The sequence below is a fragment of the Macaca nemestrina genome, chromosome 20 (genome assembly GCF_043159975.1).
Source record: "Macaca nemestrina isolate mMacNem1 chromosome 20, mMacNem.hap1, whole genome shotgun sequence".
Classification (NCBI taxonomy): Eukaryota; Metazoa; Chordata; class Mammalia; order Primates; family Cercopithecidae; genus Macaca; species Macaca nemestrina.
The window spans coordinates 64895226-64919888 of record NC_092144.1 but is presented as its reverse complement, the minus strand read 5'-3'; the positions used below and the strand labels follow the sequence as shown (position 1 = coordinate 64919888).

The window sequence follows — 24663 nt, the reverse complement described above, 5'->3', positions numbered from 1 at the left end:
GAGGCGGAAGTTGCAGTGAGCTGAGATCGTGCCACTGCAGTGCAGCCTGGGCGACAGAGCGAGACTCCGCCTCAAGAAATATTTTAAAAAGCGTAGCAAATTGCCTATAATAAAAAACTAGAGGACTCCAGCCACCAAATTTTAAGGGTTTGTAAAAGCCTACGGAATGTGCAGCATCCTCAAGAGAGCGAACACAGAGAGCCCCTTATCGGAAAACAGTGTCTAAAATACATCCGTGAACACACAGCCCCGTTAGAGTTGACAAAGGCTGCCGCGTGGTTTAAGGAGGAATAGAATGTCTTCTCCATAGATAACATGGGCCCAAGGGTTACACATAGAAAAAAATAAATCTAAACGTATTCTCACACTATAAACCACTTCTTGTTTTTAATCTTGTTGTTGTACATTTTTTGTGATTCATATTTAAAACTGAGAAATAAAAGTTAGATCCAATCATCATTCATTATTCATGGGTGATTAGTTTCAGGATCTCGGCTCAGATACCACAATCTGCAGATGCTCAAGCCTCTTACATAAAATGGTCCAGCGTTTGCATATAACCCATGTTCATCCTCCTGTGTACATGAAATCATCTCTAGATTACTTATAATTCCTGACACAGCCTACACACCATTCCGTTTGTGTCCATTCAACATAGTTTTGCTTTTTGGAACTTTGTGGATTTTTTCCCCGAATATTTTTGATTTATAGTTGGCTCAACAAACACCTGTAAACCCCACAGGTCTGGAGGAGAGACTGTGTATTTATGGTATGAAAGATGATGTGTGGACATGTGTCCCCGTGAAGATGAGACTAACAAGGCCTATGACTCTACAGATGTTTCATCTTGGAATGGCTCTGCCAGCTTTCCAGGTCTGCAGAGAGTAAGAATATCACTTGTTCATCTGATTCACGATCCTTGCAACCTCCTATGCGCTGCATCGTTGGATGGAAATTGGAGTTCCAGACAGAAACCAGGCTCCACTCTGCTTCCAGAAGCTCAGAGTCCAGGGGTGAGAAACCATTGGAGAACATATGGGGCTATATGGACATAGTAATGATAACACCAGAAACTTTCAGCGAATAAAGAGTCACATTACCTAAAGGATGAGGGCAGAGGTGTTTATTTGAAGAGGAGAGAGCTACGTTGAAATAATAAAAAAATTTATAAGTTTCACTGCTGACAACGGCTGAAAGGTAATCTGAGGGAAGGTGGAACAGCATGAGGGAAGCTGGAACAGCATGAGGGAAGGTGGAACAGCATGAGGGAAGGTGGAACAGCATGAGGGAAGGTGGAACAGCACATGTCTAAGTGCCGTGTTAAGAGGGAGCCTCCTGTATGTCTGGAATTGTGAGTTCCTCGGTGTGATCGCAGCCTCCAGTAGGACTAGGAAGTAAGCCAGTAGGTTGGAGAGGTGGGCAGGGGTCAAGTGAAGTGGAGAATTGTGGGCTAAGCAAAGGAGTGTGTTTTCTCGCAGCAGGGAGTGGGGATCTTAGACATTTGTAAGCAAGAGAGAGGCATGTTCAGATTCGTGGTGTGAGGAAGAGCGATGCCCTAAGATGCAGACTCACACCTTCAGATTCCTGCTGCTGGTACATTGGAGCTGTGAAGCCGGTTTTGAGACAGGACTGTTGTCTCCCTAGCAGACCCCTTCAAGGCCTGACGGTGGTGCTCATGGATAGAAGACAACTTTCGATCTGGGCTCAGCATTTGGAAGTTCCGTGTACACGCTGGTATCTGTTGGGGGTGTCTTGGGCCTCTGAGAAGGGCAAGTGATTTTTCCCTGTGTGAGAACGCAGTGATCCAACTGTGCGTATGTCACCTCCTGAGGGTCTTGTTCATCAGGGTCCTGGAGAGAGGGAAATGTTGAGTGAGGGAGGGGGCTCACATTCTTCAGGACTAGTAGGGAATAAGATTCGATTCACGAGGCTGGACCGAGGAGGACCTACCTCCCTGTTCACTGTTCTGTCCCCCGCAGGCTCTTGGTCCATTACAGCAGCATCTGTAGGAGACAAAAGTCATCAAAACAGCTGGGAGGGCACGTCTGGGTCCTCATTTCATGTGCAGAGTACAACACACAGGGGGAGGCCGTAGACGCCTGAGGTGCCTCAGCTGCCAACAGCGAGGCTCTGACATTCTGTTTCTCTGAGTTCAAGACCCCTTCCCATGAATGGCTCTCAATTTCCATCCCAGTGATTCTGCCTCCCACTTTCTGCCTGTCATGGAACCTTCTCCTGGATGTCAGTGGCTGCAGGGACATGAGGATACAGTTCAGAATCAGGCAATGGTCTGTGAGCTGAAGGCAGGGACAGGGTGTCTGGTGCTCTCTCTAGAAAGCTCTGCCTCTGTGGCTTCTGCCTTGGGCCAGAGACCATCCTGCCGGTGAGGAACACACACCCGCGTGCTCCCATCCCGCTTCCCCCCACGTCCCTGAGGTCTGTGGCCTCTGCTTCGTGAGACTTACTCTTTTTGTTGGAGCACCAGCGATGCAGGAGAAAGAAGAAGATGGTGAAGAGATTCATGGCCACTGAGGTCCCAATCAGAACATGCAGGTGTCTAGGGTTACCTGGAGGAAGAAAAGACTCCAATAAGAAGCTAATCATAGCAGTTCCTTGTTATGGATTGTCTCTCGTTTCTTGATTGACAGGTAACGATGTGGAATGTCTCCTTAGGACAAGCGGCCTGATGTCGGGAGACCCAGCTTTCTCCTGCTCTGTTTTGAGGAAGGAGGAAGGGGACCAGGAGCCAAGGAACGTGGGAGCCTCTAGAAACTGGGACATGTGAAGAGCAGATTCTGGCCTGGAACCTTCGGAGGGAAGGCAGCCTTGCTGTCACCTTGATTTTAGCCCAGTGAGGTGCATTTCATCCTTTGAGCTACAGCACTGTAAGATAATTAAAAAGCCGTTTTGTTTTCATCCACCAATTTTGTGGAAATTTGTTATGGCAACAATAGAAAAGGATTCTAACTGCATGGCCTGAGCATGGGGCCATGGCTGAATGAGTCAGTGAGTCGAAGTGTGCGTGCAAGGCTCTTTACTGCAAGGCTCTTGCTCTGCTGAGTCAGCCAGGGTTGCCTCATGACCAACAGGAGCTCATTCTTTGGCAAGTGGATCTTCTCTAAAACACCTTGGCCTCATTAGATGTTCCCTTCCCTTCCCTCTTTCAAGCCCCCAGGAATTTATCCTCCAGTTAGGAATGCAGGGAGAACACTGCATTTTTCCTGAGAAGGATGTCAGATTTGCAATCATTTTTCCAGCTTGTAGGAGGTCTCAGCTGCAGAAGATTAGAGATTAAGAGACTTCACTGAGCCCTGTGCTGGGCCAAGATCCCTTTTGCTGTTGGAGTGTCTGGAGTTCAGAGAGATGGTGGAAGACAGGCCCACAGTCAGAGCTGGGAGGTGCTGATCCAAGGCTTGAATCCAAGGCTTCCACCTCCCCAGGTTTCCAAAAGCAGAGATAAGAGGGATTCTTTACTCACTGGTTTTGCAGCTTGGTTCAGTGGGTGAAGGCCAACTACGTGAAGGGTTTCCTAGAATAGAAACGGGAGAGAGGTGAGGAAATGAGGGTGCCTGTCCTCTACTCAAGGGAAATCTTTGAGGTTGGTTCATGGCCAACACTCTGTTATCCAACACTGGGCTCTGGGAGTCCTGGGATCCTCTTCTCCATAATTTTTGTATGTGTTGCCCATTGTCTTGAGAGTTTAAGGTACAGAGAGAAAACAGGAACATCACATTACCTGACTTAAAAATATGTTACAGAGCTGTAGTAAACAAAACAGCATGACGTTGGCATAAGGAAAGGTGCATAGAACAATGGAATGAAATGCAGAATACAGATATATCCATGCATCTACATTCAATGGCATTCTTTTTTTTGAGATGGAATCTTGCTCTGTTACTCAGGCTGGATTGCAGAGGTGCAATCTTGGTTCCAACAACCTCTGTCTACTGGGTTCAAGCAATTCTTTTGCCTCAGACTCTTGAGTAGTGGTATTACAGGCACTGACCACAATGCTAAGCTAATTTTTGTACTTTTAGTGGAGACAGGGTTTTACTATGTTGGCCAGGCGGGCCTCAAACTCCTGGTCTCAGGTGATCCACCCACCTTGGCCTCTGAAAGTGCTGGGACTGCAGGTGTGAGCCACCATGCCCGCCCCGCCAATCCAATGCATTTTGACAAAGGTGCCAGGAGGCTACAATCAGGAAAGGACAGTCTTTTTAATAAACAATGTGGGGAAAACTGGTTATCTCCATGCAGACGAATGAAACTGCAGCTCTACGTCTCATCATCCACAAAAACCAAATCAAAATGGAATAAATACATGAGTCTAAGGCCTGAACCTATGAAACACGTAGAAGAAAATATTGAGGAAGTGCTTCAGGACATTTGTCTGAGAAGAGACATTTTGTTTGAAACCTCAAAAACACAAATAATCAAAGCAATAAACAGACCATTGGGATTACATCAAACTAAGCAGCTTCTGTACTGCAAAACAAGCAAACAACAAAGTGAAGAGACAACCCACAGAATGGGAGCCAATATTTGCAGACTATGCATCTGAGACAGGATTAATAACTAGAAATACAAGAAGCTCACATAACTCAATAAAATAAAATTTAACTAAAAAATGAGCAATAGACTTGAACAGACATTTCTCCACAAACAAAACATATAAATGACCATCATGTGTGTGAAAAAGTGTTCAGTTTCACTCATCATCAGAGAAATGCAAATTAAAATCACAATGAATTTTCATCTCACCCCATTAAAATGGATTTTATCTGCAATACAGGCAAAACAAGATAGTAGAGAAAGGAGAACCCTGGTGCCCCGTTGGTAGGAATGTAAACGAGTACAGCCATTATGGAGAAAAGTATGGAAGTTCTTAAGAAACTAAAAAGAGGCTGGGCATGGTGGCTCACGTCTGTAATCCCAGCATTATGGCTCTAGGGTCATAAGACATGGGACAGACATGGGCTTTCCTCACCTGTAACGGAAACGGACAGTGGGTCACTCGGGTCTGACCACTCATAGGGAGAGTCACGGTAAGAGCCGAAGCATCTGTAGGTCCCTCCGTGGGTGGCAGGGCCCAGAAGGAAGTTGGCCTGGAAAGTTCCATTGACACTTGACACTGCAGGGAGCCTAAGTTCATTGGCCTCCCCCTCCCTGGATAGATGGTACATGTCAAACGAGGTCTGGGAGCTGCAGGACAAGGTCACGTTCTCTCCTGCCTGCACTGTAGGGCCCGGCTGGGCTGAGAGAGAAGGTTTCTCATATAGACCTGGAAGGAGAAGAGGCAGTTTCCTCAGGGAGGTTCTTCCTTGTCACAGCTCCCCTCACATCTGAGCTGAGAACTCACTCCCCCGCTCTATGGCCTAATGCTCTCTCTCACCCTCCAGCCCCTTCTCTCTTCATGTCTATTTTCTCCTTCTGCCTTGTCTGTCTCTCTAGGTCTCTGACCTCACTTCCCCACCCCGAGGAATGTTTCCCCTTTTTGCATGGTTTTATTCTTTCTGACCCTCCTTGGATTGTTGACTTGATCTTCCTTTTTCTTTAATTCTGAGTTTCTCACTTTCTCTCCTGTTCACAACTTTCTGCATATTTCTGTCTATTATCTATCGATCTATTTATCTATTTGGTGTCTATCTACAAATTATCTATCTATCATCTATATTTATGTATCATCTATCTATCTCTGTATCTATCAATTGTCTATCTAGCTCTCTATCCATCAATCACCTATGTGTTACCTATATCTATGTATCATCTATCTCTCTCTCTGTCTGCCTCTATATCTCTATGTATCATCTGTCTATCTTCATCATCATTATCTCTATGTATCATCTGTCTATCAATCAATCCATCAATCATCATCTATGTACCTACAACCTATCTATTATCTACCATCTACCTATTATCATCTAACTATATCTCTCTGTCCATCTCTCAGCTGTCTCTCTCCATCTCTCTGTCTTTCTCTGCCTCTCATTCTCTCTAGTTCTCTTTGAAATCTCTGCAATCGATCCCTACATCTCCATCTTTGTCTCTCCTTGTGCCCCTCCCTCAGGGCCCTAATTTTAGGGATTTCTCTGCTCCCTTCCATCATTCTCTCCACTCCTCTGCACGCTTTCCTCTCTCTTTATGTGTCTGTGAGTCTCTCAATCTCCTTCCTCTGGATCATTCTGTGTGTTTAGGTCTTGCTTTTTGGTGTCCCTGATTTCTCTCTGTGTCTCTCAGGAATCCTATCATATGTAGTTATTTGGAATATGAGCCTCAGAATCCAATCTGGGGACCCCAAGTACACACAGCATACAGGGGTTGGCGTTCTGGGGCCATGATATCCTGGGACGATGACTTTTCACTGCATGGAAGGCAGAGGTGTCAGAATCAACATGGCGTCTGTAGGCGCCACAAGGCCTTAGGCCACAGGGGCTGATTCAGGACAGAAATATGGGTGTCCTTGGGTTCTCCTGGTCGAAACGCTTTGTGGAGGTAAAACAGAAATGAAGTTTGTAACCTGTGCCAGGTATCTGAGCAAAGTCAGCACAGAAGGACGCCTCTCTCTGGGACATGTCTGTGTGTCTGGGTGTCCCCTTTAACTCTTTCTCTCTTTTCTACCTCCCTGTATGGCCCCTGTGTCTGTCCTCTGTTATGAAACCTGGTCTGTACTTGTGTCTCCTGTTTCTCTGTCTCTGTTGGTACAGACCTCGCCAAGTCAGTCTCTCTCCATAAGAATCCCACACTCATCTTCCTCATGACCACCCGGGGCTTCCAAGTCCTAGATCATTCACTCTGTGTCCCAGTGACAATGAGAAGAATGTCCTGACACTCTCACCTGTGATCACGATGTTCAGGGGGTCACTGGGAGCTGACAACACATAGGGGGAGTGAGTGGCAGAACCGTAGCATCTGTAGGTCCCTGCAAGGTCAGACGTCGTGGAATTGATGGAATAGTTGACCTGGGAACCCCCACCATGGCGCTCTCCAACAAGGTGCAAGGGCTCCTGAAAGGTCACCTCACTGTGCAGAAAGAAGTGCTCAAACACGGTATCTGACGAACATTGGAGGGTGACCGTCTCTCCTAATTTCACCAGGGGACCTGGGAGGGCCAGGAGGGAAGGTTTTTTGTGGACTCCTAGAAAGAGAGGTTGTGATTTAGAAAGCGTCTCCCTTTGTCATCATATCCATGGCACCTGGAATGAGTGAGGGTTCCCCTCCCTGCTGTCTGTCTCTCTCCTCCCTCTCTGTGTCTCCCTGTCTTTTATCCCCTGGTGCAGGTCCCTCCATCTGTGTCCCTCCATCTTCTCTGTCCGTCTGTCTCTAGTAGCCTAGGACGCCCTTCCCACTGGGCTCAGCCTCATCTCTTAGGCTGCTGTATCTGTTTCCCACTCATCTCTTTCCGGAGTGGAAGAGGAACCACGGCAGGCTGCATGTCCAGGCTCTTAGCAGCCTGGTTCAATCTGTTTTGGACAAACTGGAGTCCCTGGCAGGAGGAATGAACTGATCAGTAAGGCAGGCAGCAGTGTCCACACTCCCTGTTCCTGGTGGGGACTGGGAGCCTCTCCTGCCATGCCTGTGCCTTCTCCATGGCCTCAGCTTCCACAGGGTGGCTCCTGGTGCTGGTTCGAGGAGCATCGACCCCTCCCTATGTGGATGGAGCCTGGTGGTGGCATCAGCATTCTGCTCTTGCTGATCTCGGGGTTGCCAACGTTCTCCTTGTTTCGTTTCTTTAATTAATTGATTAATTAATTGATTTTTGAGACAGAGTGTCACTTTTTCACCCAGGCTGGAGTGTAGTGGTGTGGTCTTGGCTCACTGCAACTTCTGCCTCCCGGATTCAAGCAATTGAATCCAGTCGTTGGTTTACTCGTGCCCCCACCATGCCCGGCTATCCTTGTTTGGTTTCCTAACTCATCCTTGACCTGATTCCTGTGTTGGTTTCCTGTTGCTGCGGCAGAAAATTATCCCAAACATGGCAGCAGGAGAGAACACACTGACCCTTCCACTTCTGGAGACAGAAATTGGATCCAGTCCTCCCTGGGCTAAAATCCAGTCATCTACAGGGCTGCGTTCCCTCTGGAGACTCAGCGGAGCAGTTCTCTTGACTTCTCCAGCCCGTAGAGGCCACCTGCCATTGTAGCTCGTGGCCTTCCTCCACCTTCAAAGCCCACAGTGGCTGGTGCAGTCTCCCACAACGCTGCTCTAATCCCCACTCCCCTCTCCTCCTTCTCTCGTTTGGTGCCTTGTGATTCCACTGAGCCCAGTGGGACAGTCCAGGCCGTCTCCCCATCTCAAGGTCAACTCACAACAACCTGAGCTCCATCTTCCCCTTCAGTCCCCTGCCCTATAGCATAAAGAGTCACAGGCTCCAGGGATTACAATGTAGCCATATTGTGGACAGTTATTCTTCCCATCACAGCACCCATTTCCCTGTATTCAATCCCCCTTTACCCCACAGACAGTCAGGTCCTGGGTGATGGGACCCTGGTGGACACCCCCAGCAGAAGCTCTGGGATTCAGGAGGTGGGACAAGGAGAAGCCCTGACAGGAGCCCTCTGACCTGTGACCATGATCGCCAGGGGGTCACTGAATGCCGACCACTCAGTGGGGTAGTGCGGGTATGATCCCCGACATCTGTAGGTCCCTGCGTGTGCTGGGGTCACAGGGCCCATGAGGAAGCTCTCCTGGAATATTCTGCCGGGAAAGATGGGAACGTGGCTTCTGTCGTCTTTGTACAGAGTGAAGTTGGTAAAGTTGTGAAGCCCACCACGATAGTAACACCGAAGAGTCACGTGTCCTCCCTGAGACACCAGAGCGCTGGGCCGGGCAGACAGGAAGGTCTTGTCCTGACCACCTGGGGGAGAAGGAGGCGCCACCTTAGAGAGGAGGATGTGGAGTCGCCCCTCCCTCCCTGGCTCAGAAGATTCTTCCCCTTTCCATGTTTCTAAGGCTGCTAGCGCACCTGGGTGTCCAGGGCTACAGGAAGAACCTATCCAGCATGGACACGGCGTCTCCCTACAACAAAAGTGTCAGCTGAGAACTTTGAACAAGTGCTGAATAAGGGACTCTTACTAGATTTTAACACTTCAAGATGACTCACATAAAAGAACACAAAGTAGACACGGCATGGAGGGCATGTCCTTTGTGAATGGAATATCAGCCAGTGCATGAACGGAGTCCCTATCAGAGATTTGGAATGTCAGGGTCATGGCTGTGGTTTCCCCACCTCTTCTGGTAGAATGACAGCAGCCACACTGCAGCCCTGACCATCATGAAAATACTGGAGGGTGTGAGTTACACCTTTGTCCTCAGAGGACCTGCTGTTCCTAGCACTGCTTCCCTCCCTTCTTCAGTCGCTGACACCACTTCCTCCCTGCACACCTCAGCTTGGAGCACCCCAAGCTCACCCCCGTCTTCACAGCGCTTGACTCGGCCAAGGTAAGAAGAGCCAGAGAGGACGAGGTCAGAAGTGTGAGCCGAGCACCCCAGGGTCCCCCCTTCGTAGTTTATGAGAGACTGTCTGATAGGACTTCCCTCCTGTTTCAGGAAAATCCTCTTAGGTGGGGAGATGACACCCTAAGTTTTGGGGAAGGACTCACCCGTGTGTGGACAGGCCCTCTGGACCCAGAACAACCCTGGAAAGGAAGATCATGATGGATGATCCATCTGCAGGCAAACCAGGGCCTCCCCTGCTGCCCCCACGGGGCTGTGCGTCTGGGCAGCCAGGCCCTTGCTGGGCTGAAGGTAAACTCACCCTGGCTGCCTACCTGCCCCCGCAGCAGGGATCTCAGCTGTGCAGAGACCCAGCCTCCTGATCCAGATCTGCACCCCAGGCCTAGATCTACACAACAGGCCTATATGTCCACTCCATGCTGATATCTCCACTCCAAACCCATATCTCCCCTCCAGGCCCATAACTCGACCCCAGGCCCATATCTCCACCCCAGGCCCAGATCTCCACTTTAGGTCCATATCTCCACTTCAGGCCCATATCTCCACTCCAGGCCAAGATCTCTACTCCAGACCCATATCTTCACCCCAGGCCCATATCTCCACCCCATGCCCATATCTCCACTCCAGGCCCATATCTTCACTCCAGGTCAAGATCTCTACTCCAGACCCATATCTTCACCCCAGGCCCATTCCTCCATGCCAGGCACATGTCTCTATCCCAGGCCCTTAACTCCAACCCAGGCCCATATCTACACCCGAAGCCCATATCTCCACTTCAGGCCCATATCTCCACTTCAGGCCCATATCTCCACTCCAGGCCCAGATCTCCACTCCAGGTCCATTCTCCACCCCAGGCATAGATCTCCACTCCAGGACCATATCTCCACTCCAGGCTGAGATCTCCACTCCAGGCCCATATCTCCACTCCAGGCCCATCTCTCCATGCCAGGCCCATATCTCCACTCCAGGCCCATATCTCCACTCCAGGCCCAGATCTCCACTCCAGACCTGTATCTCCACTCCAGGCCCATATCTCCACCCCAGGCCCATATCTCCACTCCAGGCTCAGATCTCCACTCCAGGATCATATCTCCACTCCAGGCCCATAACTCAACCTCCAGGTCCAGATCTCCCCTCCAGGCCCAGATCTCCACCCCAGCAATTCCTCCATCGATTCCCGTCCGGGACTCACCAACACACGCCAGGCTGACGACCATGAGCGACATGGTGCTGCCGGTGCAGACAGGCGGCCGCGCCCCAGCTCAGCTCAGCAGCGCACAGGATGTTATCTGGCGCCCTGCCCATGCAGTTGACGTGCTGACCACATCATGGGAGGTGACGTACGCAGGATCTTCCTACCTTGCATGAGGTGCAGCGGGTGCTCACTCAAGAGTGGAAAATGGCTTCCTGGAAATTGTTCTCACTAGAACTGACACCTTGTGTCCTTCACTATGACCAGCTCAAAACACGTCTGAGATCCAACGTCCCAGACATGAGGTGACTAAAATCTGTGCTGACGTGAAGGACTTTTCATGTATTTTTGATGTTTTTATCTGTGTTTCAAACTCTTCTTCGTGTGTAATATGCAAAATATCTAATAGGTATTATGAACGTTGTCAGAGCAATTGTGACAAATAAACCGTTAGGATGTTTCATGCTTGTATTTCTAGTATGACAGCAGAACCAGTTTAAATGATTTAAATACCCAGGGAAGGATTATGCAATTATTTACAATCTTAGAACTGTTCTTCATCAGCAAAACCCACAACATGTCAATTCTGGATTTTTGTCATTTTATCTACAATTTGTCTCATGACCTGAGAGTCCAGAGCCCCGAACTTATGGTTCACTCTCTCTCTGTCTCTCTGCCTCCCTCATTTTGAATTGTATGAAAATACCCAGTAACATAATGCTATAGAAAATCAAGTGTCCCCCAGCACTTTGGGAAGCCGAGGTGGGCTGATCAGCGGAGGTCGGGAGTTCGAGACCTCCCTGGCCAACTTAGTGAAACCATATCTCTGCTAAAAATACAAAAATTAGCCATGCCTGGTGGTGGGCACCTGTAATGCCAGCTACTCAAGAGGCTGAGGCAGGAGAATCGCTTGAACCTGGGAGGCGGAAGTTGCAGTGAGCTGAGATCGTGCCACTGCAGTGCAGCCTGGGCGACAGAGTGAGACTCCGCCTCAAGAAATATTTTAAAAAGCATAGCACATAGCCTATAATAAAAAAGTAGAGGACTCCAGCTACCAAATTGTAAGGGTTTGTAAAAGCCTACGGAATGTGCAGCATCCTCAAGAGAGCGAACACAGAGAGCCCCTTATCGGAAAACAGTGTCTAAAATACATCCGTGCACACACAGCCCGGTTAGAGTTGACAAAGGCTGCCGTGTGGTTTAAGGAGGAATAGAATGTCTTCTCAATAGATAACATGGGCCCAAGGGTTACGCATAGAAAAAAATAAATCTAAACGTACTCTCACACTATAAACCACTTCTTGTTTTTAATCTTGTTGTTGTAAATTTTTTATGATTTATATTTAAAATTGAGAAATAAAAGTGAGATCCAATCATCATTCACTATTCGTTGGTGATTGGTTTCAGGATCTCGGCTCAGATACCACAGTCTGCAGGTGCTCAAGCCTCTTACATGAAATGGCACAGGGTTTGCATATAATCCATGCTCATCCTCCTGTATACATGAAATCATCTCTAGATTACTTACAATTCCTGACACAGCCTACACACCATTCCATTTGTGTCCATTCAATATAGTTTTGCTTTTTGAAACTTTGTGGATTTTTTTCTCTGAATATTTTTGGTTTATAGTTGGTTCAATAAACACCTGTAAACCCCACAGGTCTGGAGGAGCGACTGTGTATTTATAGTATGAAGATGATGTGTGGACATGTGTCCCCGTGGAGATGAGACTAACAAGGTCTATGACTCTACAGATGTTTCATCTTGGAATGGCTCTGCCAGTTTTCCAGGTGTGCAGAGAGTAGGAATATTACTTGTTCATCTGATTCACGATCCTTGCAACCTCCTATGTGCTGTATCGTTGGATGGAAATTGGAGTCCCAGAGACAAATCAGGCTCCGCCTGCTTCCAGAAGCTCAGATTCCAGGGGTGAGAACCCAGTGGAGAACATATGGCGTTATATGGACATAGTAATGATAACACCAGAAACTTTAGGCAAAAAAAGAGTCACCTATAGAATGAGGGCAGTCACGTTTATTTGAAGAGGAGAGAGCTACATAGAAATCACAACAAAGTTTTATAAGGTTTACTGATGACAGAAGACTGAAAAATAGTCTGAGGGGAGGTGGAACAGCATGAGGGAAGGTGGAACAGCATGAGTCTAAGTGCCGTGTTAAGAGGGAGCCTCTTGTATGTTGGGAATTGTGAGTTCCTCAGTGTGACTGCAGCCTCCAGTAGGACTAGGAAGTAAGCCAGTTAGGTTGGAGAAGTGGGCAGGGGTCAAGTGAAGGGGAGAATTGTAGGCTAAGCAAAGGAGTGCGTTTTCTCTCCAGCAGGCAGTGGGAACCGCAGACGTTGGTAAGCAAGACAGAGCCAGCAGATTTGTGGTGTGAGAAGAGCAATGCTCTAAGATGCAGGGTCGAGACTAAAGATTCCGGCTGGTGGTACATTGGAGCTGTGAAGCTGGTTTTGAGACAGGGCTGTGGTCTCCCTAGAAGAGCCCCTCCAGGCCTGTCTGTGGTGCTCCTGGGCTGGAGACAGTGATCTGGGCTCAGCATCTGGAAGCTCTATGTACACGCTGGTATCTGTTGGGGATCTCCTGGGCCTCTGAGAAGGGCGAGTGATTTTTCCCTGTGTGAAAACGCAGTGATCCAACTGTGCGTATGTCACCTCCTGAGGGTCTTGTTCTTCAGAGTCCTGGAGAGAGGGAAATGTTGAGTGAGGGAGGGGCTCACATTCTTCTGGACTATTAGGGAATAAGACTATATCCATGAGGCTGGCCTTAGGAGGACTATCTCCCTGTTCATTGTTCTGTCCCTAGCAGGCTCTTGGTCCATTACAGCAGCATCTGTAGGAGACGGAAGTCATCAAAACAGCTGGGAGGGCACGTCTGTGTCCTCATTTCATGTGCAGATACCAACACACAGGGGGAGACTGTAGGTGCCTGAGGTCCCTCAGCTGCCAACAGCAGACTCAGACATTCTGTCTCTCTGAGTGCAAGGCCCATCCCATGAAGAGCTGTCAGTTCCCATCCCAGTGATTCTGCCTCCCACTTTCTGCCTGTCATGGAACCTTCTCCTGGATGTCAGTGGCTGCAGGGACATGAGGATACAGTTGAGAATCAGGCAATGGTCTGTGAGCTGAAGGCAGGGACAGGGTGTCTGGTGCTCTCTCTAGAAAGCTCTGCCTCTGTGGCTCCTGCCTTGGACCAGAGACCATCCTGCCGGTGAGGAACACACACCTGCGTGCTCCCATCCCTCCTCATCCTCCCTCCCCACACGGCCCTGAGGTCTCTGGCCTCTGCTTTGCGAGACTTACTCTTTTTGTCGGAGCACCAACGACGAAGGAGAAAGAAGAGGAGGATGGTGAAGATGATGGTGGCCACCGAGTACCTAATCACAATAGGCAGGTGTCTGGTGATACCTGGAGGAAGATGGAAATCCAATGAGAAGCTCACCATAGCAGTTCCTCTTTGAGGATTGTCTCTCATTTCTTGGTTGCCAGGCAACCCCATAAAACATCTCTTTAGGACAAGCACTGACGTGGTGGGAGACCCAGCTTTCTCCTGCTTTCTCAGTTATAGTTTTCATAATAACCATGGAATGTGCCGATGAGACACCTGCTATCGTATGGATATTTGACCCTCCGAAGCTTCACTTTGAAATTTAACCCTGAGTGTGGGAGGTTGGGCCTATCGGGAGGTGTTTGGATGATGGGGGTGGATCCATCATGAATAGATTAATGCTGCCCCACACGACGGGGTTAGCACGTTCTCCCTCTATTAGTACTCTGGAGAGTTGGTTCTTAAAAAGAGCTTGGAAGCTCCATCACACCCCGTTTCTCCCTGTCTTGCTGTGTGATCTCGGTGGTCTCTGCACATGTAGGCCCCCGTCTCTTCTACCAGAGTAGAAGCAGCCTGAGGCCGCAGCCAGAAATAGATGCTGGTGTCCTGCCTCTTGTACACCTTGCAGAACCGTGAGTCAACCAATTTTCTTTTCTGTAGAAGTTACCCAGGCTCAAGTGTTCTTTCACAGCCTCAAAAAGGGACTGAGACGGCAACATCCTGAGATCAGGAGGAACGTCCCAGAACAGCCTGGGCTGTCTTCCTGTTCTTCCCAGAGGAGGACGTCATGCAGTGCTTTAGCTCAGTGCTTCCTGTGGCTCCAGGGTACAAAACCCAGGCAGGGCTGCTTTCTGGGTTCCCCCAGCTGCAGTGCAAATGGGGTGACTCCATATGTCTCGAGCAGCTTTTCTGAGCCTTGGGGGACTGGCTCACACTGAAATGCAGGCTTCTGTTGTCACTTGCTGGTTAGTTTTTACCTTCCCACGGTCTGTCTGTGTCTCTTAATGTGATAGGAAGTAGGCGTGAGGTGGGGGATTTGGGTGAGGGGGCAAGTTTTATGCCATGAACAGAGAACTTTCTCTATTCCAGGGCCTGTGCTGGTGGGTTCGGGGGCCTTTCATATTTTCCATATGATCTCAGGCTCACAGAAAGCAAACAGGGAAGACGTTTTTGGCTGATTTTCTAATGGATAAGATAAAGGATCAAAGAAGTCATTATAGAGAAACAGAAAAATGATAATTGGGATTGAAGTGCTTTTGTCATTCGTGTATGTTATATGACATTTATGAGTTTGTATTTTTATTTTTTATGATGGGGTCTCACTCTGTCACCCAGGGTGTAGTCCAATGACGCAATCTCGGCTCACTGAAACCTCTGCCTCCCGGGTGGAAGCCATTCTCCTCCTTCAGCCTCCCGAATAGCTGGTATTACAGGCATGTGCCACCACACCAGCTAGTTTTTGTTTATTTAGTAGAGTTGGGTTTGACCATGTTGTCTGGGCTGTTCTTGAACTCCTGACCTCAATGGATCCATCCGCCTCAGCCTCCCAAAATGTTGGGTTACAGGTGTGAGCCACCGTTCACAACCTTGCGTGTTATATTATAGTAAGTCTCTTCCTTTGCACCACGCCTCATGTATCAATCAGTCCTCTGCCAGGTACTGATTTACATGTAGGAAAAATAAATCTCAGAAAGAAATTAAACAATTAGGAAAAATCAAACCAGGCAAGCCCTCCCTGCGAAGTATTCTACCTCACATAGACATCTTATATCCATCCACTTCATTCATTTAGTGTCTGAATACCCAACACATTTCACCAGTGAGGTGGGAATTGCCTTTTCCACAGTCTCCTAGATTCCAGTTATGCACCTGGGCCTCCCTTATGTTCATGTCAGTCACTATAAATCACGTAGGGATTCCTAGTTAGCCCGAGGTGAATCCAAGGGCTGTGCGTATAAAACACACACTCCTTGTCCTCCTTAGTTTCCTGTGTGCCCAGTGTGCTCTCTGTCTCTCTTCAGTGGTCTTGTAATTCTCCCCATCTCATTCCCAGCACTTCAGGCAGAGCCTCTTCCTTCCACATAACATTGTTTTCACCTTTGTGCCTTCACAGCTGACTGCTGTGTGTGGAAACTCCTTCCGCCAGTCTTCTGGGGATTTCAGTCTATTTTTTTCATAAAGATCACAAGTACTATTTGATCAGTGAGAACTTCTCTGTGATCTGAAATCATACACTCAGCATTATCTGTTATTTAGTTTAAATTCTGGTTGGGTGCCGTGGTTCATGCCTATAATCCGAGCACTTTGGGAGGCTGAGACGGTCGGATTACTTTAGATAGGGAGTTGGAGATAGACTGGGCCACATGGTGAAACATCGTCTCTACCAAAAGTTTACAAAAAGAATTAGCCAGGTGTGGCGGCGGGTGCCTGTATCCAAGCTACTTGAGAGGCTGAGGCAGAAGAATCACTTGAACCCAGAAGGCGGAGGTTGCAGTGAGCCAAGATCGTGACGCTGCACTCCAGCCTAGGGGATAGAGCGAGACTCCGTCTTAATAAATACATAATGTTTCCCAATGGATCAGCCATTTTTCGGTCCACTTGTGCATTCATTTTCTTTTCTCTCATTTAACCATCTGCAACGTCAGTGTCCCAAGAGCACAGGCCAAATGCATCCTGTTTACTATTTGTGGAAGGCAGGAGAATCCACTCCACCCCAAAAATATCCCTGTCCTAGCCTTCATACCTTGTGAACATGTGATTTTACGTGAAAAAGAGGAATGAAGATTTCAGATGGAATTACGGTTGCTAATCAGCTGAAATGAAAAGGAGGGTATCCTGGATGATATTAGGGAGATGATGATAGATAATCTTGGTGAACCCAATAAAATCCCAAAGTCCTTAAGAAATGAGGAAGAAAGCAGAGGAACATTCAGAGAAAGAGGCGTGGATAAGGAAGAAGGGTCTGAGTGATGCCATGTGAGACGTGACCAGTCTTTGTGGGTTTTGAGGAAGGAGGAAGGGGACCAGGAGCCAAGGAACGTGGGAGCTTCTAGAAACTGGGACATGTGGAAAGCAGATTCTTGCCTGGAACCTTCAGAGGGAAGGCAGCCTTGCTGTCACCTTGATTTTAGCCCAGTGAGGTGCATTTCATCCTTTGAGCTACAGCACTGTAAGATAATTAAAAAGCCGTTTTGTTTTCATCCACCAATTTTGTGGAAATTTGTTATGGCAACAGTAGGAAAGGATTCCGACTGCACAGCCTGAGCATGGGGCCATGGCTGAATGAGTCAGTGAGTCGAAGTGTGCGTTCATGAGCTCTGTTCTCTGTTACTCAAGGCTCTTGCTCTGCTGAGTCAGCCAGGGTTGCCTCATGACCAACAGGAGCTCATTCCTTGGCAAGTGGAACTTCTCTGAAACACCTCGCCCTCATTAGATGTTCCCTTCCCTTCCCTCTTTCAGCCCCCAGGAATTTATCCTCCAGTTAGTAATGCAGCGAGAACAAACACTGCATTTTTCCTGAGAAGGATGTCAGATTTGCAATCATTCTTCCAGCATGTAGGAGGTCTCAACTGCAGAAGATTAGAGATTAAGAGACTTCACGGAGCCCTGTGCTGGGCCAAGATCCCTTTTGCTGTTGGAGTGTCTGGAGTTCAGAGAGATGGTGGAAGACAGGCCCACAATCAGAGCTGGGAGGTGCTGAGCCAAGGCTTGACTCTAAGGCTTCCACCTCCCCAGGTTTCCAAAAGCAGAGATAAGAGGGATTCTTTACTCACTGGTTTTGCAGCTTGGTTCAGTGGGTGAAGGCCAACTACTTGAAGGGTTTCCTAGAATAGAGACAGGAGAGAGGTGAGGAAATGAGGGTGCCTGTCCTCTACTCAAGGGAAATCTTTGAGGTTCGTTCATGGCCAACACTCTGTTATCCAACACTGGCTCTGGGAGTCCTGGGATTCTCTTCTCCGCGATTTTTGTATGTGTTGCCCCTTGTCTTGAGACTTTAAGATATATAGAGAAAACAGGAACATCACATTACCTGACTTAAAGATATGTTACAGAGGTATAGTAAGCAAAACAGCATGACGTTGGCATGAAGAAAAGTGTGTAGAACAATGGAGCAAAATGAAGAACACAGATATAATCTATGCATCTACATTCAATGGCATTTTTTCTTTTTTTTTTGAGATAGAATCTTGCTCTGTTAACCAGGCTGTAGTGCAGAGGTGCAATCTCGTCTCACAGCAAACTCCGTCTCCTGAATTCAAGCAATTTTCTTGCCACAGACTCTCAAGTAGTGGTATTACAGGTGCTGACCACCATGCTCAGCTAATTTTTGTACTTTTAGTGGAGACAGTGTTTTACTATGTTGGCCTGGCGGGCCTCGAACTCCTGGTCTCAGGTGATCCATCCACCTTGGCCTCTGACAGTGCTGGGATTGCAGGTGTGAGCCACCATGCCCAGCCAATCCAATGCATTTTGACAAAGGTACCAAGAACCTACAATCAGGAAAGGACAGTCTTTTCAATAAACGATGCGGGGAAAACGGGTTATCTGCATGCAGGGAATGAAACTGCACCTCTACCTCTCACCATTCACAGACGTCAAATCCAAATGGATTAAATACATGAGTCTAAGTCCTGAACCTATGAAACACATAGAAGAAAATATTGGGAAAATGCTTCAGGACATTTGTCTGAGAAAAGGCATTTTGTTTAAAACCTCAAAAACACAAGTAATCAAAGCAAAAAACGGACCATAGGGGATTCCATCAAACTAAGCAGCTTCTGCACTGCAAAACAAGCAACCAACAAAGTGAAGAGACAACCCACAGAATGGGAACCAATATTTGCAAACTATGCATCTGAGACGGGATTTATAACTAGAAATATAAGAAGCTCACATAACTCAATAAAACAAAGAATTTAACTAAAAAATGAGTAAAAGACTTGAACAGACATTTCTCCACAAACAAAACATATAAATGGCCATCATGTGTATGAAAGTGTTCAGTATCACTCATCATCAGATAAATACAAATGAAAAATCACAATGAATTTTCATCTCACCCCATTAAAATGGTTTTTATCCGTAAGACAGGCAAAACAAATGCTGGCAAGACAGTAGAGAAAGGAGAATCCTACCAACCCTGTTGGTAGAAAGGTAAGTTAGTACAGCCATTATGCAGAAAAGTATGGAAGTCCTTTAAGAAACTAAAAAGAGGCTGGGCATGGTGGCTCATGCCTGTAATCCCAGCACTTTGGGATACCAAGGCGGGTACCTCACTTGAGGTCAGGAGTTTGAGAGCAGCCTGATCAACATGGGGAAACCCTGTCTGTACTAAAAAATACAAAACGTAGCTAGGCATTGTGGCGTACACCTGTAATCCCAGCTCCCAGGGAGGCTGAGGCAGAAGAATCATTTGAATCCAGGAGGCCTCTGCCTCCCAGGAGATTGCAATGAGCCTAGATTGTGTCAGTTGCACTCCAGCCTGGGCTACAGAGGAAAGCTCTGCCTCAAAAACAAAAACAAAACAAAAACCAAACAAAAGACTAAAAAGAGAATTTTCATAGTATTCACAAATTCACTATTGGGTTTACATCCAAAGGAAAGGACTTCAGTGTATGGAAGTTCTATCTGCACTCCCATGACTGTTCCAGCACAGTTCACAGTAGCTAAGATGTGGAGTCCACCTACCTGCCCCTCAGTGGGTGAACGGATAGAGAGAATGTAGTACATACACACAGTGGAGACTACTCATCCATAGAGACAATACCATCCTGACATTTGCAGCCACATGGATGGAACTGGAGCTCATTACAAAGATTCCCATTTCTCACCCTTATGCAAGAGCTCTAAAGTGGATCTCAAGAAGGTAGAGAGTAGTAGAATGATGGCTACCAGAGGCTAGGAAGGTAACGGTGGAGGGTAAAAACAACACAAAACAAAAACCAGAACAGAATATAAATGTATTTATGACCACTAGACTTTACATTTAAAAATGGTAAAGGTGGTCAATTTTATAGGTATTTTTAACCTCAACAATTATTTTTTCAAATGAAAAGGAAAGGGTGTAAGGGTTCCTGGTGATGATATGTCTGTGTGGGTGAGAGGCCGGGATGGGCTTCTGGGAAATGAGTAAGATTGAGGGGCTGAGGGAACCTCTGATCTCCCCACTGAGCCCAGTCTCCCTCCTCTGGGTCTGTCCTGACCAGTTTCTCCATCTGCCTGGGTGCCTGGAGCCCTGACCACGGACCACCACGCAGGCCATGCAGGAGGGTTTGGAGGTGCCCTCTCTGCCATCCTGCGTCCTGATCCCGCCCTCACACCGAAGCTTGGTCTTCTCTCTGAACCTGTCCATGCTTCTCTCCATCATCAGCAGGAAGCTCCTCAGCTATGACTCTGGGATCATAAGACATGGGACAGGCATGGGGTTTCCTCACCTGTGACAGAAACGGGCAGTGGGTCACTCGGGTCTGACCACTTGTAGGGTGCGGTACGGAAAGAACCGAAGCATCTGTAGGTTCCTCCGTGGGTGGCAGGGCCCAGAGGGAAGTTGGCCTGGAATGTTCCATTGACGCTTGGCACTGCAGAGAGACTAAGTTCACGGGCCTCCCCCTCCCTGGATAGATGGTACATGTCAAACGAGTTCTGGGAGCTGCAGGACAAGGTCACGTTCTCTCCTGCCTGAACCGTGGGGCCCGGCTGGGCTGAGAGAGAAGGTTTCTCATATAGACCTGGAAGGAGAAGAGGCAGTTTCTTCAGGGAGGTTCTTCCCTGTCACAGCTCCCCTCACATCTGAGCTGAGAACTCACTCCCCTGCTCTATGACCTAATGCTCTCTCTGTCTCTCACCATCCACCCCGTCTCTCTTCATGTCTGTTTCCTCCTTCCACCTTCTCTGTCTCTCTAGGTCTCTGACCTCACTTCCCCAGCCCGTGGTGTGTTTTCCCTTTTTGTATTGTTTTCTTCTCTCTGACCTTCCTTGGATTGTTGACTTGATCTTCCTTTTTCTTTAATTCTGAGTTTCTCACTTTCTGTCTTGTTCATAACCTTCTGCACATTTCTATCTATTATCTATCGATCGATCTATCTATCTACTACCTGTCAATCTATCAATTATCTATCTGTAATCTATACCTATGTATCATGTATCTCTCTCTCAATCAGTTGTCTGTCTCTCTATCTATCCACCATCTACTATTATCTATATCTATGTATCATCTGTCTATTCCCTCTCTATCTGTCTGCCTCTCTGTCTCTATGTATCATCTACGTATCTATGTATCTATCTATGTGTCTATCTACCTATCTGTCTATCGATCCATTTATCTATCTATCTATCTATCTATCTATCTATCTATCTAATTTATCATCATCATCTCTATGTATCATCTATCAATCGCTGTCTAAGTATCTATAACCCATCCACTACCTATCATCTACCTATTTATCATCTATCTATATCTATCTACCCATCTACCATCTGTCTCTGTCCATCTCCTTGTCTTTCTCTGCCTCTCAGTCTCTCTACTTCTATTTGGAATCTCTGCAATCCATCCCCACATCTTTATCTATCTCTGTCTTTGTGCCCCTCCCTCAGGGTTCTGATTTTGGAGCTTTTCTCTGCTTCCTTCCATCATTCTCTCCACTCCTCTGCCCTCTCTTCTGTCTCTTTATGTGTCTGTGAGTCTCTCAGTCCCCTTCCTCTGGCTCATTCTCTGTGTGTTTATGTCTTTGCTTTTTGATGTTCCTGATTTCTCTCTGTGTCTCTCAGGAATCGATCATATGTGGGATTATGTGGAATATGAGCCTCAGAATCCAGTGTGGGGACCCCAAGTACACACAGTATACAGGGGTTGGTGTTCTGGGGCCATGATATCCTGGGATGATGACTCTCCACTGTACAGAAGGCAGAGGTGTCAGAACAAACACGGCATCTGTAGGTGCCACAAGGTCTGAGGCCACAGGGGCTGACTCAGGACAGAAATATGGGTGTCCTTGGGTTCTCCTGGTAGAAACGCTTTGTGGAGGTAAAACAGAAATGAAGTTTCTAACCTGTGCCAAGTCTCTGAGCAAAATCAGCACACAAGGACGCCACTCTCTGGGATATGTCTCTCTGTCTGGGTGTCCCCTTTAACTCTTTCTCTCTTTTCTACCTCCCTGTGTGGCCCCTGTGTCTGTCCTCTGTTATGACACCTGGTCTGTACTTGTGTCTCCTGTTTCTCTGTCTCTGTTGGTACAGACCTCGCCAAGTCAGTCTCTCTCCATAAGAATCCCACACTCATCTTCCTCATGACCACCTGGGGCTTCCAAGTCCTGGATCATTCACTCTGTGTCCCAGTGACAATGAGAAGAATGTCCGGACACTCTCACCTGTGATCACGATGTCCAGGGGGTCACTGGGAGCTGACAACACATAGTCGGAGTGAGTGACAGAACCGTAGCATCTGTAGGTCCCTGCAAGGTCAGACGTCGTGGAATTGATGGAATAGTTGGCCTGGGAACCCCCACCGTGGAGCTCTCCAACAAGGTGCAAGGGCTTCTCAAAGTTCACCTCACTGTGCAGAAAGAAGTGCTCAAACACCATATCTGAAGAACATTGTAGGGTGACCGTCTCTCCTGATTTCACCAGGGGACCTGGGAGGGCCAGGAGGGAAGGTTTTCTGTGGACTCCTAGAAAGAGAGGTTGTGAGTTTAGAAGGCGTCTCCCTTTGTCATCATATCCATGGCACCTGGAACGAGTGAGGGTTCCTCTCCCGGCTGTCTGTCTGTCTCCTCCCTCTCTGTGTCTCCCTGTCTTTTATCCCCTGGTGCAGTTCCCTTCATCTGTGTCCCTCCCTCTTCTCTGTCCGTCTGTCTCTAGTAGCCTCGGACGCCCTTCCCACTGGGCTCAGCTTCATCTCTTAGGCTGTTGTATGTGTTTCCCACTAATCTGTTTCCTGCTGTCTATGTGGGGCTGGAAGAGGATCCAGGCAGGCTGCATATCCAGGCTCTTAGCAGCCTGGTTCAATCTCTTTTGGACAAACTGGAGTCCCTGGCGGGAGGAATGAACTGATCAGTAAGGCAGGCACCAGTGTCCACATTCCCTGTTCCTGGTGGGGATTGGGAGCCTCTCCTGCCATGCCTGTGCCTTCTCCATGGCCTCAGCTTCCACAGGGTGGCTCCTGGTGCTGGTTCAAGGAGCATCGACCCCTCCCTATGTGGATGGAGCCTGGTGGTGGCATCAGCGTCCCGTCCTTTCTGATCTCGGGGTTGCCAACCTTCTCCTTGTTTGTTTTCTTTAATTAATTGATTAATTAATTGATTTTTGAGGCATAGTGTCACTTTTTCACCCAGGCTGGAGTGTAGTGGTGTGGTCTTGGCTCACTGCAACTTCCTCCCAGATTCAAGCGATTGAATCCAGTCGTTGGTTTACTCGTGCCCACCACCATGCCCGGCTATCGTTGTTTGGTTTCCTAACCACGGAGACTCAGCGGAGCAGTTCTCTTCACTTCTCCAGTCTGTAGAGGCCACCTGCCATTGTGGCTCGTGGCCTTCCTCCTCCTTCAAAGCCCACAGTGGCTGATGGAGTCTCCCACGACGCTGCTCTAATCCCCACTCTCCTCATCCGCCTCTTCTCGTTTGGTGCCTTGGGATTCCACTGAGCCCAGTGGGACAGTCCAGGCCCTCTCCCCATCTCAAGGTCAACTCACAACAACCTCAGCTCCATCTTCCCCTTCAGTCCCCTGTCCTTTAGCTTAAAGAGTCACAGACTCCAGGGATTAGAATGTAGCCATATTGGGGACAGTTATTCTTCCCATCACAGCACCCATTTCCCTGAGTTCAATCCCCCTTTACCCCAAAGACCGTCAGGTCCTGGGTGATGGGACCCTGACGGACACCCCCAGCGGAAGATCTGGGATTCAGGAGGTGGGACAAGGAGAAGCCCAGACAGGAGCCCTCTGACCTGTGACCCTGATCGCCAGGGGGTCACTGAGCGCCGACCACTCAGTGGGGGAGTGCGGGTATGAACCCCGACATCTGTAGGTCCCTGCGTGTGCCGGGGTCGCAGGGCCCATGAGGAAGCTCTCCTGGAATATTCGGCTGTGGAAGACGGGAACGTGGCTTCTGTCGTCTTTGTACAGAGTGAAGTTGGTAAAGTTGTTAAGTCCATCACGATAGTAACACCGAAGAGTCACGTGTCCTCCCTGAGGCACCACAGCGCTAGGCCGGGCAAACAAGAAGGTCTTGTCCTGACCACCTGGGGGAAAAGGAGGGGCCGCCTTAGAGAGGAGGATGTGGAGCCGCCCCTCCCTCCGTGTGCTCAGAAGATTCTTCCCCTTTCCATGTTTCTAAGGCTGCTACCGCACCTGGGTATCCAGGGCTATAGGAGGGACCCATCCCACATAGACCTGGCATCTCCCTACAACAAAGGTGTCAGCTGAGAACTTTGAACAAGTGCTGAAAAAGGGACTCTTACTAGATTTTAACACTTCAAGATGACTCACATAAAACAACACAAAGTGGACACGGCATGGAGGGCATGTCCTTTGTGAATGGAATATCAGCCAGTGCAAGAACTGAGTCCCCATCAGAGATTTGGAATGTCAGGGTCATGGCTGTGGTTTCCCCACCTCTTCTGGTAGAATGACAGCAGCCACACTGCAGCCCTGACCGTCATGGAAACACTGGAGGGTGTG

The 24663-nt window shown here is 48.2% G+C and overlaps 2 protein-coding genes across 2 annotated transcripts; both read right to left on the bottom strand.

The window, feature by feature from the left end:
* Positions 1–1382: 1382 nt before the first annotated feature.
* Positions 1383–10679, bottom strand: LOC105469840 (killer cell immunoglobulin-like receptor 3DL1). Its single transcript, XM_071087857.1, is given in 10 exon segments — positions 1383–1699; positions 1701–1850; positions 1951–2003; positions 2466–2567; positions 3479–3529; positions 4988–5281; positions 6836–7135; positions 8561–8854; positions 9600–9635; positions 10646–10679. Coding segments are annotated over 10 exon segments (1437 nt in total). The 3' UTR covers positions 1383–1576.
* Positions 10680–12682: 2003 nt separating this feature from the next.
* On the bottom strand, positions 12683–24382 carry LOC105471161 (killer cell immunoglobulin-like receptor 3DL2). The gene is made up of 7 exons (XM_071086216.1): positions 24334–24382; positions 23931–24224; positions 22358–22657; positions 20426–20719; positions 17765–17815; positions 13967–14071; positions 12683–13345 (listed from the first exon to the last, which is right to left on the bottom strand). The coding sequence occupies exons 1-7, from the start codon at positions 24380–24382 to the stop codon at positions 13338–13340; spliced, it is 1101 nt and encodes a 366-aa protein (XP_070942317.1). The 3' UTR covers positions 12683–13337.
* Positions 24383–24663: the final 281 nt, after the last annotated feature.

Excerpts from the sequence above, each read along its gene's own strand:
- LOC105471161 (XM_071086216.1), bottom strand. The coding sequence starts at position 24,382 with ATGCCAGGTCTATGTGGGATGGGTCCCTCCTATAGCCCTGGATACCCA. Across the intron at positions 22,658-23,930 it reads CCTGGCGATCAGGGTCACAG|GAGTCCACAGAAAACCTTCC; the intron begins GTCAGAGGGCTC and ends CTCTCTTTCTAG. Across the intron at positions 20,720-22,357 it reads CCTGGACATCGTGATCACAG|GTCTATATGAGAAACCTTCT; the intron begins GTGAGAGTGTCC and ends TTCTCCTTCCAG.